The sequence below is a fragment of the Daphnia carinata genome, chromosome 2, assembly GCF_022539665.2.
Source record: "Daphnia carinata strain CSIRO-1 chromosome 2, CSIRO_AGI_Dcar_HiC_V3, whole genome shotgun sequence".
In the NCBI taxonomy this organism is placed as follows: domain Eukaryota; kingdom Metazoa; phylum Arthropoda; class Branchiopoda; order Diplostraca; family Daphniidae; genus Daphnia; species Daphnia carinata.
Window position 1 is genome coordinate 1637739 of NC_081332.1, and position 18032 is coordinate 1655770.

General features: G+C 42.1%; 4 protein-coding genes across 5 annotated transcripts; 3 read left to right on the forward strand and 1 right to left on the reverse strand.

The window, feature by feature from the left end:
• The first annotated feature begins 61 nt into the window (after positions 1-61).
• Positions 62-4480, forward strand: LOC130686032 (calcium-activated chloride channel regulator 4-like). The gene is made up of 16 exons (XM_057509327.2): positions 62-279; positions 356-490; positions 600-762; positions 849-1141; positions 1210-1340; positions 1442-1550; positions 1609-1697; positions 1755-1887; positions 1944-2089; positions 2150-2525; positions 2584-2710; positions 2785-2875; positions 2942-3156; positions 3232-3308; positions 3382-3526; positions 3599-4480. Exons 1-16 carry the CDS (start codon positions 97-99, stop codon positions 4126-4128), a joined length of 2943 nt encoding a protein of 980 aa, XP_057365310.1. The 5' UTR covers positions 62-96; the 3' UTR covers positions 4129-4480.
• A 2214-nt stretch (positions 4481-6694) lies between these two features.
• Positions 6695-10746, forward strand: LOC130686027 (calcium-activated chloride channel regulator 4-like). The gene is made up of 16 exons (XM_057509322.2): positions 6695-6895; positions 6963-7097; positions 7192-7354; positions 7444-7736; positions 7799-7929; positions 8004-8112; positions 8179-8267; positions 8335-8467; positions 8524-8669; positions 8724-9099; positions 9165-9291; positions 9368-9455; positions 9518-9732; positions 9808-9884; positions 9960-10104; positions 10177-10746. The coding sequence occupies exons 1-16, from the start codon at positions 6713-6715 to the stop codon at positions 10704-10706; spliced, it is 2940 nt and encodes a 979-aa protein (XP_057365305.1). The 5' UTR covers positions 6695-6712; the 3' UTR covers positions 10707-10746.
• Positions 10747-10937: 191 nt separating this feature from the next.
• On the reverse strand, positions 10938-17774 carry LOC130686047 (neuropeptide-like protein 31). Of its 2 annotated transcripts, none has more exons than XM_059494171.1 (3): positions 17645-17774; positions 17376-17538; positions 10938-11028 (listed from the first exon to the last, which is right to left on the reverse strand). In XM_059494171.1, exons 1-3 carry the CDS (start codon positions 17660-17662, stop codon positions 10979-10981), a joined length of 231 nt encoding a protein of 76 aa, XP_059350154.1. In that variant the 5' UTR covers positions 17663-17774; the 3' UTR covers positions 10938-10978. The 2 variants fall into 2 exon arrangements, with proteins under 2 accessions (XP_059350154.1, XP_057365324.1); XM_057509341.2 differs by lacking the exon at positions 10938-11028 and adding an exon at positions 17124-17277.
• Positions 12809-17315, forward strand: LOC130686028 (calcium-activated chloride channel regulator 4-like). The gene is made up of 16 exons (XM_057509323.2): positions 12809-13005; positions 13072-13206; positions 13312-13474; positions 13563-13855; positions 13924-14054; positions 14129-14237; positions 14304-14392; positions 14456-14588; positions 14645-14790; positions 14847-15222; positions 15291-15417; positions 15493-15580; positions 15646-15860; positions 15936-16012; positions 16085-16229; positions 16307-17315. The coding sequence occupies exons 1-16, from the start codon at positions 12823-12825 to the stop codon at positions 16816-16818; spliced, it is 2922 nt and encodes a 973-aa protein (XP_057365306.1). The 5' UTR covers positions 12809-12822; the 3' UTR covers positions 16819-17315.
• Positions 17775-18032: the final 258 nt, after the last annotated feature.

The window sequence follows — 18032 nt, forward strand, 5'->3', positions numbered from 1 at the left end:
GCCAAGATAAGGAACTCTGTTGTAACACGTCTGAATGTAACCTAAATAAGACAAGTCCATTACCACAACTGCGAATGAAATCGCCAGTCTTAAAGAATGGACGGAACTGTATTGACTCGATTGTTTGCGCTCGTGCTCGCCATTCATTGCACAGGATGGATTGGAAGTTCGTCTTCTACGCGAGTGAGTCTCGTCGACAATGAATACGTCGATTTGGTGTTCGCCATCAGTGACGCAGTACCTGAGGATCAATCCGACATCATCATTAGTAACATCAAGGTATTCACCAATCATTTAATACAGTTAATGATTGATTCATTTATTCTTTTTTTTTTTTTTTTTTAATGGCAATTAGAAAATGATTTTAGAAGCATCTCCTGTGTTATACAAGGCGACGATTGATCGAGCCTATTTCAAACGTGTCCAAATTCTCATTCCCCAATCGTGGAAGAATGTGAATGCAACAACGAGCAGTTGGGAAACGTTCCAAGTCCGTATACAGTCATTATTCATCGTTTTGTGTGTGTGTGCGTGTGTGTTTTTATCTCGTGTGAAATCAAATAAAGGCCTTTGTTTTGTGGTTGCCACACGGCGATTAGACAGCTGACGTCATCGTGGACGCACCCAATCCTATGCATGGAGACGTTCCATACACCCGACAGAATGGCCAATGCGGCGATCCAGGTGAAAAAATCCACTTGACTCCAAACTACGTTGCCACACTTGACGAAGATGCGAACAATTTGCAGTTCGGCAAACCAGGTATGTAAAAATGTTATAATTTGCTTTGCCTCATGAAATGTTGAGCAACGCTGATTACGCATTTCTGATCTTTATTTAAACAATAGGCAAGGTCTTCGTCCATGAATGGGCTCATTATCGCTACGGCGTTTTTGACGAATACGGGACACCTGGCGATACCGATTACCCATATTTCTATCGAACGCAAGGCGTGAAGGACCCGGTGCCCAATATGTGCAGTAATAAACCGCCTGTTTTCACAACTCGCGACATTAGTAACAATTCAACGAAGTGCAAAATCGATCCTAAAACGCAGAATTACGACAAGAATTGCACATTCACGTTCAACAAATTTTATAAGCCGGATACATCTCTGATGTCCTATCATCAACTCGATTCGGTATTTAATTAAGCTTTGAACTTCATTTTTAAAAAAGGGACACATTTGATTGACTAGTTGATTGGCAGGTGGTTCATTTCTGCAAGGATGACCAACAACACGCGCACAAAGTGGAAAACCCAACAAAACACAATACCATGTGCGGAGGTGTCAGCACTTGGACGGTCATTATGCGCAGCCCTGACTTTGCGAATAACAAGTAAAAATTGAATTCTTTTATATATCAATTATTCAAATTGAACTACCGCGTGGAACTTAGAAAAACAACACGAACTTTTTCTTTCACATGGCAACCAATAGAACTAAACAAGTCGATTTGGATCAAATGACGACAGAGTTTAACATCGTTCGGTCGAGTGGGTCGCGATTCGTCCTAGTGGCTGACGTTTCCGACAGCATGAGAATCTGCGTAAGTAGTTATTCAAATCGAATGTGTTTATTTCTGAGATTGACAAACGTTTTTTTAGAATCGTATCGAGAAACTGGGTGAATCTGTGCGCTCCTGGATCAAATACGATCTACCCACTGGAAGCAAACTGGGAATGATTATGTTCAGGTTCGTCTTTCGAAAGTTGTAACGCAACAAAGTTTAATGATTACAATTTTTCTTTAGTTCTATGGCTCATGTTGTCAGCGAACTGGAAACCATCACCGACATGAAATCACGTCAAGAGATGATGGAGAAAGTGCCCAATCAATTGTTTTCTGCCACTTGTATCGGATGCGGCCTCGATCTCGCTGTCCAGGTACCGTTAACACTTAAGTGCCAAGTAATATTTGCTGTAACCTCTCTATCCGACAGATGCTTAGTAATCCGAATGATACAGAAAAAAGCGGAATCATTCTCCTGGTTACCGATGGCAAAAATTCGCCAGGTTATCTCAGCATTGCCGACGTACAGCAGGACATTGTTCAAGCAGGCATCCGTGTCGTCAGCATCGCCTTCGGGTTCGTTCATTCCAATCAACAGTAAAAAAAATACAAGTCAATCACGCATAAATGTAACAGGAAACAAGCGGATAAGGGCATTGAGCACCTTGCCGACATCACCGATGGCAAAAGCTATTTCATTAACGACGATGATACGAGCGAAGCCCTTCAACAGGCTTTCTTGGGCGCTTGCACGTATCAATCGAGTGTCAACAGCAGCGATTTGCAATTCAAATTGTTCGAACAAACAGTCTCTGCTGACCAATCGACAACGGACATCGATGGCGGTTTCGATGTTGATCCGACGGTCGGTCGCAATTTGAAACTGAGCATTTTCAATCTAGAGAAACTGACGAATTTGGAATCGATGGAACTGACCGCACCTGACGGTAATGTCACCAACACGATCGATTATGAAACGACCACAGCTTCGGTTACGGTAGATTTGGCGATGGTAATTAAATTGCTACTTGTTCTTTTTTGACCAAGTTAAAAATCTAATTGGTTCGTAGATCGGCAGATGGGCCCTGAACGTCAAGTTAAAGAGCTCGCAAACGAAATCGGTACAGGTCACCGTTACAACTCAACTGCATCCGGACGTAAGCACGCCAATCACCACCAGATGTTGGGTAGCCAACGGTGTGTTAAAACGTCATTCTAATCACGTTTTATGAATCGAAATAATTTATTGGGGTTATTTTTACTGGGTTTAGGAGCTGATATTAAAGACGTCTGTACGGACCCAATTAAAATTCACGCTGAGGTGTGGAAGGGATCGTATCCAGTAACAGGAGCCACAGTCAAGTAATTTTCATAGTCAGTGTATTTTGTTTTTATGTTTAAATTCAATTTGCCAATTGAATTGGGAAGAGCTTTTTTGGTGAAACCCAACAATGAGTCGGAAGTTTTGGAACTGCTGGACAATGGCGTCAATGCCGACACTGAGGCCGATGATGGTGTTTATTCCAAGTATTACACCAACGCCACGCAGAAGGGTCGGTACACGCTCAAATGTCAGGTGATCAGCAATAACGACACTGTTCAGGCTTTAGGCTTTTTTGGCTCTGCTAGCCCTCAGCTTCACGGTAAGAAGAATACTGTATCCTTTTGATATGCAAGAGATTTTGATTTACTGCCTTGTTAATGGTTTTAATATGCAGGTAATGTAATCGATGAAAACGACGAAGGAACTCCTATGACCAGTTTTACTCGAATCGCTTCTGGTGGATCATTTCAGGTTTATTTATTTTTTTAGCTGTTCATTGAATTTTGAACCCATCACTTAATCAATGAATTTGTTGTGATACAAGGTGGAGATTCCCGTGCAAAGTGACGACGCTTATCCACCAGGTGAAGTCAGGGATCTTTCAGTCATGTTACTTAATGAAACAGAGAAAAACATCACGATCGAATTGAAATGGACGGCTCCCGGTGACGAACTCGATGCGGGCACTGGTACATTTTTCTTATTCATTACCTTTACGTGATCGAATCTTTATAACTGTGCTTGATATCTTGAACGCGCAGTTGCTTATTACGAACTGAAGTATTCAGACATCGCTGCCGACGTAATGAATTCAAACTTTGACGATGAATCTTCTGTTCGCAAGAGGCGCTCCGTCATCAAAGAAGATGATCTCGTGGCCGGTTCGCTCGAGCCCATCGAAGCTGGCTCATTGCAAACGGCCATCTTCTTGCTATCCGATATTGATCAGGAACGACCTTATTACGTGACACTACGAGCAGTGGACAAAGCCGGAAAGGCTGGGCAAGTCTCCAACTTGGTTGTTTTCTTCGTGCCGGACAAATCGGCGCTGCTGATTGTGGACGATTTCGACGGAGATTTAGAAGAATCTACTGGATTTGAAACAAGGGATATCATCTACGTGAAGCAATCGGGCTCTCACGTCACCTCGTTATTGGTTGCAGCCTTTGGGCTTATTTTGATCGCCTGTCTGTGTGTGGCCTTACTGATGGCCATCGTTAAACACACCAGAACCTTTCCGTCCTACGCTGGTATTCCGGCTATTGAAAATCACGATTTACCTTGTATTTAGATACTTACGGTAAATTTAATTTATCCCTTTTCAAAGCTCCAAATATCTTTAGGTACATAGGAATTTTTCAATTTCACAAAACATCAGTGTTTCGTTACTTCAATGAACTGAGTCATAGCTGTTTAACAGTATTGCTTTACCTTGTTTATTCGTATTAAATACGTAATCTACATGCCTGCTGGGTATGTGGATAGACATATGATGAATATAAGTATGTCGTGAGTTAAAAAAAGAAACTATAATGTTGCATTCATTCACCAAGAGGCAACTCAATAGCCGTATTCGCTGTAATAGCCATGTTTGTATCCAGCGCCGTAGCCTGTAGTTTCCATACACATGATACATTTAATAATTGAATATGTATACTTTGAAGTTAACAATTGTTTCTGTTGTAGTAAACAACGACCAAAAAAAATACCTCCATATGGATAGCCATATCCGCCATATCCTCCATAACCACCGTGGCCATAATATAATTTGACTTTTGTCGCCATCGCCACAGCGACGATCATCAAAACAACCACAAACAAAGTGATCTTCACAATACAGAAAAATAAAACAGGTAGAATGCATACACTACATCATAAATATGCAACAATTATAATAAAACGCACTTTGAAATTAACTGCCATCGTGTGTGAAGAACTGGTACGGTCTCTTGTGCGAGTGTTGTCTTCTTAGACGGAGTTGTGTCGAACCTGTTTGAACGCTCCGGCTTTTATACCGATTCCTCGATGGTATAAACAGAGGTAAATGAAAGAAAGTAACCGGTTAGATGAGGTATACTTAGAAACGTGCGAATCGCTACTGACGGTAGCCCTACATATACAACTGCGAAGGTTACATACTAGCTATTCAGCAATTTCAAAATGAATTGATTACAGAGGGCGCAGCTAGTTGCTGCAGTCCAATGCGGTTGTTTGTCCTTCTTTTCTATTTTACATCCATGACCTGCCCTGTACATTTTTTCTTGTGAGCAATCTCCTTGACAGTGTCGTCGCAAAGTTGTACCACGCGTGTTGCCAGGAGTTTAGTGGTACCGGTGCTCTTGAAATCTAGTGGGTGCTAGAGAACGTGAGTGAAAGGGGAATTGCCAAGACGAGAGAGTTGGCTGTAAAAATGTATCGTATGCGGGTTAGCAGGGGAATCCCTGAAAAAAAAAATGTTTAGGCTGATTCTGTAAAGGAGAACGGATGTTTAGCTCACGTGGTAATTCACGTAACACAAAGAATTGGCCACAGTAACGAGTTATTCATTTTTTTTTAACAGAGTGTTTGACTGAAACGAAAGTCCATTCATAGAATTCCATTCGCCATGGAGGCGTTTCAAGTAAATACCTTACCCATTCCCCAAAGCAGGTGAACACCTAACCCTTCCCTAGCAGGTGCGCATTTATTTGGTTTATTTCTTACCCTACCTCGCCTTTTTCTCGAACTGTCTCGTTAGTCTTTGTCTACAGCTCCAGCCGGACAAAGTGTAAAGGAAATACGCTTCCCATATGTCCCCTTTACTTATACTATTTCTTTTCTCCCAAACCCGGTGTTTTTGGTGTTTCGTTTCCTCCCCGGCTTCAGTTTGCGCACCGTAAGATAGACCACGTTAACAGACTCCATCATTTCTCTACGAACCCTCACGTTAAGCACCCTGTGCTGAGATGTTGTTTTATTTTTACCTGAGGATTGTTCGCCGTGTGATCTATGCCGACTGTTACGATGCTGTTTAGCCATCCAACATTGCATCGGCGCCATTCCCACTGAAGGAACCGAATTAAGGCCTGTCGACGAGAGCCATAATTGCCATCATCGTTAGAAATTTAATCGCTGTAAGCTCCAGTGACCTATTTAACCGTCAGGAAGCAATAGCTGCCTTAAGGCCAACACCCACGAGCTAAACGTTATCCCGCCCGTTAGACGTATGTTATATTTTTCCTACCATTGATGTTTGAGTTAAATGTATACGTGAGAGAATTAAGCAAACCGAAAATGGTTAAGATTGCATAACGGTGCACAAGTACTTTACCTTATCAGAAAGTTGGACAGGTGTAGAGTATGTCTGGATATGAAGCTTTTGACTAAAAGGAGGGTATCCTTGGTAACATATGTCTAAGGTAAATAACAGCCCTCTATTTGCTAGAGAGGTTGACTTAATTCTAGGGGATTATAGAATCAAGTCTGTTCGTGGTGTAGGTATCCAACGTCCAAGTGTAACATTCCATTTGGAGGTTGTAAAACAAATTGCGTTAGAGTGGACTGTACATGTAATTTACACAAATACCCGTACGAAACGTTAAGCCCATCACTTGGGTGAGCTTAGATATGTTTAACTTTATCCGTCGCTGTACTTTTACTGCCCTAGCGGTAACGAACAGTAAAGAAACAAATAAAAACGGCAAGAGAAAATATAATCTGAATCCGTGGTAACATTTCAAATTCTATGCCGTTCCCGTAAAAAAAAGCCCACTTTAGTGCTATATACATTTGTTTAAGATGAAGCAAAGATAAGGGACTACATTGTGGAAACGCACCCAAGAGCTAACTAAATAAAAGAAGTCTATTTGAGTTGAAGAAGTTGCCAGTCTGAAGAAATGGACTGTACTGTATTGACTCGATTGTTTGGGCTCGTGTTCGTCATTCAGTTCACAGGATGGATTGGCAGTTCGTCTTCTACACGAGTGAGTCTCGTCGACAATGGATACGTCGATTTGGTATTCGCCATCAGTGACGTAGTACCTGAGGATGAATCCGACATCATCATTGATAACATTAAGGTATTCGTCAGTGATTCAATACAGTTAATGGTTTATTTATTCCTTCTTTTTTTCAATTGGTAATTAGAAAATGATTTTAGAAGCATCACCTGTGTTATACGTTGCGACGGGTGATCGAGCCTATTTCAAACGTGTCCAAATTCTCATTCCCCAATCATGGACGAACGTGAATGCGACTGCCAGCAGTTGGGAAACGTTCGAAGTACGTATACGGTCACTATTCATCGTTTCTTGTATGTGTGTTTATCTTGTGTGAAATCAAATAAAGGCCTTTGTATTTGCCACACGGCGTTTAGACAGCTGATGTCATCGTGGACGCACCCAACCCGAAGCATGGTGACGTGCCCTACACTCGACAGAATGGCAACTGCGGCGAACTAGGCGAAAAAATCCATTTGACACCGAATTATGTGGCCAACCTTGACCTAGAGGAAAACGATTGGCATTTTGGGAAACCAGGTATGTAAAAATGTTCCAAATTATCTTACCCGCATTCAGTATTAGAATGTTGAACAACGCTTATTATTTGGTGTTCATTTCAACAATAGGCAAAGTCTTCGTCCATGAATGGGCTCATTATCGCTACGGCGTTTTTGACGAATACGGGGCACCGGGCAACGCCCAATTTCCAAATTTCTATCGCGTGCAAGGCGTGAAGGATCCAGTGCCCAATATATGTAGTAATAAACCACCTGTCTTTCGCGTTTATGATGTTAGAACAAATTCAACTACTTGTAAAATCGATCCTGCCACGCAGAATTACGACAAGAATTGCAGATTCGAATTGAATAAAGTTTTCAAGCCAGATACATCTCTGATGTCCTATCATCAACTCGATTCGGTATTTCATTAAACATTTCGTTTTAATAATAGGACGCATTTGATTGACTGGTTGATTGGCAGGTGGTTCATTTCTGCAAGGATGACCAACAACACGCGCACGAAGTGGAAGCCCCAACGAAACACAATGCCATGTGTGGAGGTGTTAGCGCTTGGACGGTCATTATGCGCAGCCCTGATTTTGCGAATAACAAGTACAAATTTAAGTCTTCCACATGCCAATGGTTGGTAAAAAAAACGACCGTTTTCTTCACGTGCGAATAAATAGAACTAGACAGGTCGATTTGGACAAAATGCCCACGGAGTTCAACATCGTTCGGTCCGTTGTATCGCGATTCGTCCTAGTGGCTGACGTTTCCGACAGCATGGGAATCTGCGTAAGTTACTTTGAGTCGTGATTTAGTCCAATTGTTTGAGTGACTCGGATCGATTGATGTCTATAGAATCGCATTGATAAACTGGCCGAAGCTGTGCGCTCTTGGATCAGAAACGATATACCCACTGGAAGCAAACTGGGAATGATTATGTTCAGGTTCGTCCTTCTCTTCATCAATTTCAATTGAAAATTCGCAGTTAACAATGAAACGTTTGAACTTTAGTTCGATGGCTCATGTTGTGAGTGAACTGCAGACCATCACCGACTTGAAATCACGTCAAGAGATGATGAAGAAGGTGCCCAAACAATTGTTCTCTGATACTTGTATCGGCTGCGGCCTCGATCTTGCTGTCCAGGTACCCCTAACACTTAAGTATCAAACTCTTTTTGCTGTAACCTCCGTATTCGACAGATGCTTCAAAATTCGAATGATACAGAAAAAGGTGGAATCATCCTCCTAGTTACCGACGGAAAAAATTCACCAGGCTATCTCGACATCTGCGACGTCGAGCAGGACATTATTGAGGCAGGCATCCGCGTCATCACCATCGCCATCGGGTTCATTTATTCCAATCGTCACGCAAAAAAATGTACTAACAATTAATGTAACAGGGAAGATGCGGACACGAATATTGAGCAACTTGCTGACCTCACCGATGGCAAAAGTTATTTCATTAACGACGATGATACAAGCGAAGCCCTTCAACAGGCTTTTTCTGGCGCTTACACGTACCAATCAAATGTTCACAGCAGCGATTTGAAGTTTAAATTGTACGAAGCAACAGTCGAAGCTTCTAAATTTAAGATGAACATCAATGGCAATTTCGTTGTTGATCCGACGGTCGGTCGCAATTTGAAACTGAGCATTTTCAATCTAGAGAAACTGACGAATTTACAGTCGGTGGAACTGACCGCACCTGACGGTAATGTCATCAGCAAGCTCGACTATGAAACGACCACAGCTTCGGTCACGGCAGACTTGGCGATGGTAATAACACAAATAGAAGAATTGCTGATTGTATTTCTCAATTTAAAAATCTTACTGGTTCTTAGATCGGCAGATGGTCCTTCAACATTAAGTTAAACAGGGCGCAATCTCAATCGCTATTAGTCACTGCTACAGCCCAGATGCGTCCAAGCGTTACGGCACCAATCATGACTGAATGCTGGGTCCCCCAAGGTATGTACTGGACGTTTACGATTTGAATCATCCTTTACAAGTTTTAGTAGTTACCTGCTCTTGTTGCTTGTATCAGCTGATTTTAAAAACGCCCGTAACAACCGAATTCGAATTCACGCCGAGGTGTGGAAGGGATCGTATCCAGTAACGGGCGCCACAGTCAAGTAAATTTTCGTCGTCTATGTATTTTTACGTTTGAATTCAATTTGCCAATTGAATTGGGAAGTGCTTTTTTGGTGAAACCCAACGATGAGTCGGAAGTTTTGCAGCTGCTGGACAATGGCGTCAACGCCGACACCGTGGCCGATGATGGCGTTTATTCCAGGTATTACACCAACGCCACTCAAAAGGGTCGATACACGGTCAAATGTCAGGTGGTCAGCAATAGCGCCACTGCTCAGGGTCTAGGCTTTTTTGGCTCTGCCAACCCTCAGCTTCACGGTACAAAGAACACCCCATCTATTTGATGTGCGATAGTTTTTGACTTCCTGCCTTGTTAATTATTTTAATATGCAGGTAATGTAATCGATGAAAACGACGAAGGAACTCCTCTGACCCGTTTCACTCGAATCGCTTCTGGTGGATCATTTCAGGTTTTAAAATTTTGTCTCTTTTTCTTTTTATTCATGGATTCTATCAATTGATCGACGAATTTTTTGTGATACAAGGTAGAAATGCCCGTGCCGAGTTACGATGCTTATCCACCAGGTGAAGTCAGGGATCTTTCTGTCATGTTAGTCAATGAAACACAGACAAACATCACGATCGAATTGAAATGGACGGCTCCCGGTGATGAACTCGATACGGGCACTGGTACATTTTTCTTATTCATTTCCTTTACGTAATCGAATCTTTATAACTGTGCTCGATATCTTGAACGCGCAGTTGCTTATTACGAACTGAAGTATTCAGACATAGCGGCCGACGTAATGAATTCAAACTTTGATGATGAATCTTCTGTTCGCAAGAGGCGCTCTGTGATCAAAGAAGATGATCTCGTGGCCGGTTCGCTCGAGCCCATCGAAGCTGGCACATTGCAAACGGCCACCTTCTTGTTATCCGATATCGATCTGGACCGACCTTATTACGTGACACTACGGGCAGTGGACAAGGCCGGAAATGCTGGGCAAGTCTCCAACTTGGTCGCTTTCTTCGTGCCGGACAACTCGGCGTTGCTCACTGTGGACGATTTGAACGGAGGTTTAGAAGAATCTACCGGATTTGAAACAAAGGGTATCAGCTACGTGAAGCAATCGAGCGTTCACGTCACCTCGTTATTGGTTGCAGCCTTTGGGCTTATTTTGATCGCCTGTCTGTGTGTGGCCATATTGATGGCCATCGTCAAACACGCCAGAAACCCTCCATTGTACGCTGGTATTCCGGCTAGTGAAAATCGCGAATTACCATGTATTTAGAAACCCAAGATGAATATAATTTATCCCTTTTCAAAGCTCTAAATATCTTCAGGTACATAGAAATTTTTCAATCTCGCAAAAGATCAGTGTTGCTTTACTTCGATGAACTGAGTCATAGCTGTATAGCAGTATTGCTTTATCATGTTTATTCGTATAAAATACGTAATCTATATGCCTGCTGGGTATGTGGATGCAGATCTACAATGATTGTAAGCGTATCATGAGTTAAAAAATAACAACTAAAACGTTGCATTCATTTATCAAGAGGCAATTCAATAGCCGTATCCGCTGTAATAGCCATGTCCGTATCCAGCGCCATATCCTGCAGTTTCCATGCACAATGAAATGATCAAAGAGGGCGCACCAAGTATTGGCAGGCAAGTACAGATGTTTGTCCTTCTTTTCTATTTTACATCTACGACCTGACCTTTACCTTTTCTCTTCTGAGCAACTTGTCCAGTAGTGTCATCGCCAAGGTGTACGACATGCAGTGCCAGGAGTTTAGTGGCATTGGTGCTCTTGAAATTTAGTGATTGCTAGAGAACGTGAATGAAAGGTGAATTGCCAAAACGAGAGAGTTTGCTATTGAAATGTATCGTTGTGGGTTAACGGGGGAATTCCTGAAACAGACGAACATTTTTGGTGAACAAAAACGTGAGTTAAGTGTCGATTTGTTTAGATATTACCTAGTCTCGGTTTTATGAATCATCGAACGTTTACCGATGTTCAGCTGACGAGGTAACTTTCATAAACATAATGAATTGGTCACACTGACGAGCTCTTCGTTTTTTTTTTCGTTTTACGGACTTTGACTGAAACGATACTCCATTCTTAAATTTCCTAGAATTCCATTCGCCATTAAGGCGTTTCACGTGAATACCTTACCCCTTCCCTACAGCAGGTGAACACCTAACCCTTCCCTGACAGATGCGCATTTATTTGATCTGTTTCTTACCCTACCTTGCCTTGTTCTGGAAGTGTCTCGTTAGTCTTTGTCTACAGCTCTAGCCGGACAAAGTGTAAAGGAAATATGCCTCACATTTGTTTTCTCCCAATCTCAGTGTTGTTGTCGTGTCGTTTCATTACTTTATCAGTTCACGCACCGTAATCCATTCCGCGTTAACAGACTTAATTGCCAATTTTTCCTTCAGGGACCCTCATGTTAGTACCCTGTGCTGAGATATTGTTTTGTTCTTACCTTAGAATTGTCGTTCGTCGTGTTATCTGTGCCGGCAGTTACGATGCCGTTTAACCATGCAACATTGCATCGGCGCCATTCCCACTGAACGAACCGAATTAGGGCCTGTTGTCAAGAGTCATAATTGCCACCATCGTTAGAAATTTAATCGCTGAAACCTCCAATGGCCTATTTAATCAACAGGAAGCAATAGCTGTATTAACGCCAACACCCACGAGCTAAAAGTTAGCCCGCCCATTGGACGCATGTTATATTTCTCCCTACAAAGTGTTTGAGTTTAATGTATACGTGACAAAGTCAAGCAAACCGGAAATGGTTTTACGATTACGTAACGTTGCACAAGTGTACTGGAGCTTATAAGAAAGTTTAACAGGTGTGGATTACGTCTGGATTTGAAGCGGTTGGGTAAAAAGGTGCTATCCCTGTTTATTCCACGTCTAAGGTAAATATCAGCCATCTATTTGCTAGAGAGATTGCTTTAATTCTAGGGGATTACGGAATCAACTCTGTTCTTAACGTAATTAGTCCACGTCTACAAGTAAAACATTTCTGATTGGAAGTAGTAAAACAAGTTGCGAAATATAGGGCTGTACATGTAATTTACACAAATACCCGTACGAAACGTTAAGCTCATCGCTTGGGTAAGCTTATATGTTTAACTTTATCCGTCGTTGTACGTTTATTGCACTAGCAGTAACCAACAGTAAAAGAACCAAATGAAAAAAGCATTAAAAAAAATTATAAAATCCTTGATAAAATTTCAATCCTATGCCGCTTCCGTAAATATAGCTCAAACTAGTGTTATATTCATTCGTTTAAGATGAAGCCAAGATAAGGGACTACATTGTCGCAATGCAAACGAGAGCTAACTGAATAAAAGAAGCCTATTCGAATTGAAGAAGTTGTCAGTCTGAAGAAATGGACAGGACTGTATTGACTCGATTGTTTGCGCTTTTGCTCGTTATTCATTGCACAGGATGGATTGGCAGTTCATCTTCTACACGAGTAAGTCTCGACGACAGTGGCTACGTCGATTTGGTGTTCGCCATCAGTGACGCAGTACCTGAGGATCAATCCGAGATCATCATTGATAACATCGAGGTATTCATCGATAATTTAATACAAATAATGGCTTAATAATTCATTCTTTTTTCAACTGTTAATTAGAAAATGATTTTAGAAGCATCTCCTGTGTTATACGTGGCGACGGGTGATCGAGCCTATTTCAAACGTGTCCAAATTCTCATTCCCCAATCTTGGACGAATGTGAATGCGACTGCCAGCAGTTGGGAAACGTTCGAAGTACGTATACGGTCTTTATTGATCATTTTGTGTGTGTGTGTGGGTTTTAAGCTCGTGTAAAATCAAATAAAGGCCGTTATTTTCTGGTTGCCACACGGCGATTAGACAGCTGACGTTATCGTGGACGCACCCAATCCGTGGCATGGTGACATGCCCTACACCCGACAGCCTGGCAAATGCGGCGAAAGAGGCGAAACAATCCATTTGACACCCAATTACATGGCCACTCTTGACCAAGAGTATAACCACTTGATGTTCGGTAAACCAGGTAAGTAAAAATGCTAAAATTATCTTTCTCTCATGAAATGTTGGAATGTTGAGCAACGCTGATTACTCGATCTTTATTCAAACAATAGGCAAGGTCTTCGTCCATGAATGGGCTCATTATCGCTACGGCGTTTTTAACGAATACGGGGATCTGGGGGATCCTCAACACAAATTGTTTTATCTCCCAGCAAATGCGAAAGACCCGGTGCCCAATATCTGCAGTAACAAGCCGCCTATCTTCCGCATTTATGATGTTAGTAACAATTCACCAACTTGTAAACGCGATCCGGCCACGCAGAATTACGACGCGAATTGTAGATTCGAATTGAACGAAGCTTTCAAGCCGGATACATCTCTGATGTCCTATCATAAACCCGATTCGGTATTTAATTAAACATTTAATTTCATTTTTTAAAAAGGGACGCATTTGATTGAATGGTTGATTGGCAGATGGTTCATTTCTGCAAGGATGACCAAGAACACGCGCACAATGCGGAAGCCCCAACAAAACACAACGCCATGTGCGGAGGTGCCAGCGTTTGGACGGTCGTTATGCGCAGCCCTGACTTTGCGAATAACAAGTAAAAATTTAATTTTTCCACATGTCAATTGTTCGTAAAAAAAACGACCTCTTTCTTCACGTGCAAATGAATAGAGCTCAACAGGTCGATTTGGACATAATGCCGACGGAGTTCAACGTCGTTCGGACGGCTGGATCGCGATTCGTCCTAGTGGCAGACGTTTCCGACAGCATGAAAATCTTGGTAAATCACTTTGATTCGTAATTTAGTCAAATTGTTAGAGTGGCTCAGATCGATGAATGTCTACAGAATCGCATCGGTAAATTGGGCGAAGCTGTGCGCTCCTGGATCAAATACGATGTACCCACTGGAAGCAAACTGGGAATGATTATGTTCAGGTTCGTCCATCTCTTTATCAATTTCAATTGAAAAATTCGCAGTTTACAACGATTGAATTTTAGTTCGACGGCTCGTGTTGCGAGTGAACTGCAGACCATCACCGACATGAAATCACGTCAGGAGATGATGAAGAAAGTGCCCAAACAATTGTTTTCTGCCACTTGTATCGGATGCGGCCTTAATCTTGCTGTCCAGGTACCCCTAACACTTAAGTGTCAAGTTCTCTTTGCTGTAACCTCTGCATTCGACAGATGCTTAGCAATCCGAATGATGCAGAAAAAGGCGGAATCATCCTCCTAGTTACCGACGGAAAAAATTCGCCAGGTTATCTCGACATTGCCAGCGTACAGAAGGACGTTGTTAAAGCAGGCATCCGCGTCGTCAGCATCGCTTTCGGGTTCTTTTTATTCCAACGACCGCGCGAAACGAATTTACTAACGCTTAATTTAACAGGGAAGAAGCGGACAAGAACATTGAGCACCTGGCCAAAATCACCGATGGCAAAAGCTATTTCGTGAACGACAATGAAACGAGCGAAGCCCTTCAGCAGGCTTTCTTGGGCGCTAACACGTATCAATCGAGAGTCAACGACAGAGATTTGCAATTCAAGTTGTTTGAAAAAACATTCACGGCTCAGGAATCAGAAACGGAGATCAATGACAATTTCGTTGTTGATCCGACGGTCGGTCGCAATTTGAAATTGAGCATTTTCAATCTAGAGGAACTAACAAATTTAGAGTCGATGGAACTGATCTCACCTGACGGTGAGGTCTTCAGCGAGGTTGAGTATGAAACGACCACAGCTTCGGTCACCGTAGACTTGGCGATGGTAATAACACAAATTGAAGAATTGCTGCTTGTTTATTTTTTCAAGTTAAAAATCGAACTGGTTCGTAGATCGGAAATTGGTCCCTCAACGTCAAGTTAAGCAGCGAGCAGTCTGAATTGTTATTAGTCACTGTTATAGCGCAGATGCGTCCAAACGTTACGACACCAATCAAAACTAAATGCTGGGTCCCGCAAGGTACGTACTGGACGTTTACGATTTGAATCATCCTTTACACATTTAGTAGTTGCCTGCTCTTGTTGGTTTTATTAGCTGATATTAAAAACGCCGGTAAGAACACAATTCCAGTTCGCGCTGAGGTGACGACTGGATCGAATGCGGTTGTTGGAGCCACGGTCAGGTAATTTTCGTAGTCGATTTATTTTTAATTATGTTTTAAATTAACTTGCCAACTGAATTGGGAAGAGCTTTTTTGGTGAAACCCAACGGTGAGTCGGAAATTCTGGAGCTGCTGGACAATGGCGTCAATGCTGACACTGAGGCCAATGATGGCGTTTATTCCAGGTATTACACCAACGCCACTCAGAAGGGTCGGTACACGGTCAAATGCCATGTGATTAGCAATGAAGACACTGTCCAGAGTTCAGGCTTTTTTGGCTCTGCCAGCCCTCAGCTTCGCGGTACGAAGAACACCCTATCTCTTTGATATGCAACAATTTTTGATTGACTGCCTCGTTCTTTGTTTTAATGTGCAGGTAATTTAATTCATGAAAACGGCGCAGGGACTCCTCTGGCCGCTTTTACTCGCATCGTTTCTGGTGGATCGTTTCAGGTTTTACTTATTTTTTTGAGCTGTTCATTGAATTCTAGATTCTTCAATTGATTGATGAATTTGTTGTGATAGGTGGAAATACCCGTGTCGAGTTACGATGCTTATCCACCAAGTGAAATCAGGGATCTTTCTGTCACGTTAGTTGATGAAACAGAGGGACACATCATGATGGATATGAAATGGACTGCTCCCGGTGACGATCTCGATTATGGCACTGGTACATTTTTCGTATTCATTTCCTTTATCTAATCGAAGTGTTTATAATTGTCCTGCGCGTATCTCTTGAATGCGTAGTTGCTTATTATGTACTGAGGTATTCAGACACGCCGGACTACGTGATAAACTACAACTTTGACGATGAATATTCTGCTCGCAAGAAGCGCTCCGCCATCAAAGAAGATGATCTCGTGGCCGGTTCACTCGAACCCATCGAAGCTGGCTCCTTGCAAACGGCCACCTTCTTGCTATCCGATATCGATCTGGACCGACCTTATTACGTGACACTACGGGCAGTGGACAAAGCTGGAAAGGTTGGGCAAGTCTCCAACGTGGTCGCTTTCTTTGTACCAGACAAATTAGCTATGCTGGCTAGGAATAATTTGGAAGGATCCGCCGGATATGAAACAAAAGATATCATCAATGTGAATCAATCGGGCTTTCACGTCACCTCGTTGTTGGTTGCAGCCTTTGGGCTTCTTTTGATCGCCTGTCTGTGTGTGGCCTTATTGATGGCCATCGTCAAACGCTCTAGAGCCTATCCAGTATATTCTGGTGTCCCGACTAGTAAGGATCATAGTTATCCTTGAAATGAGTATACAGACTCGAGGTTTATTCAGTTAACGTCCCGAAATGTTTCGATGTTAGAAAACGTTAACAAGCAATCCACATAGAACAGTACCGAGGGTTAAACCAAATTCATTTAAAAGCAAGCTTAGTTTTGTAGGGAAGATACGAAAATTCTAGCGATTATTTAGGTCGAAACAGACAGGTAAGTGCTGAGGCATTTCATCCAACTGCCACCATGCCCTTAATAGTACTTGGAAATTGTTCTTATTCGTGACATTTTCATTAAAATAGATTCATTCCGTATAGTTGAATCGATTTACCATGCTTCACTTGAAAAAATTGCAATGTATATGCCTGCCGGGTGTGTCCATACAGATATATAAACGAGTGTAAGGTCATCATAATTTTCAAAACAAAAGTGTTCGTTCATCAATAGCCGTATCCGCTGTAATAGCCATGTCCGTATCCAGCGCCATAGCCTGTAGATTCAACAATACATTATCCATTTTAAAATTAATACCGTTACTATAATGTTAATAATTGCTCATAGTATAGTAAACAACAGCCAAAATAATACCTCCATATGGATAGCCATATCCGCCATATCCGCCATATCCACGATATCCACCGTAGCCTCCGTATCCACCGTAGCCACCATAACCACCATGGCCATAATATAATTTAACTTTTTTCGCCATTGCCACAGCGACGATCATCAAAACAACCACAAGCAGCGTGATCTACACAATACAGCAAAAGAAAACAGGTAGATTGCATACACTACATCACATGGAACACTTATTTTATTTGGTTTGGAAATGTTCAATAATTATAACAAAAACGTACTTTGAAATTAACTGCCATCGTGTTGAAGAACTGGGACAGTCTTTGTGCGAGTGTTGTCTTCTTAGACGGAGTTGCAGACAAGTTGTGACGAACCGGTTGGAGCACTCCGGTTTTTATACCGATTCCCCGATGGTACAGACAGAAGTAAATGAAAGAAAATAACCGGTTACATGCGGTGCACTTAAAAACGTGCAAATCGCTACTGACGGTAGCCCTACATCTAGAACTGCGAAGGTTACATACTAGCTATTCAGCAATTTCAAAATGAATCGATTGCAGAGGACGTACCTAGTTGCTGCAGTCCAATGGGGTTGTTTGTCCTTCTTTTCTATTTTACATCTATGACCTGACCTGCACATTTTCTCTTCTGAGCAATCTCCTTGACAGT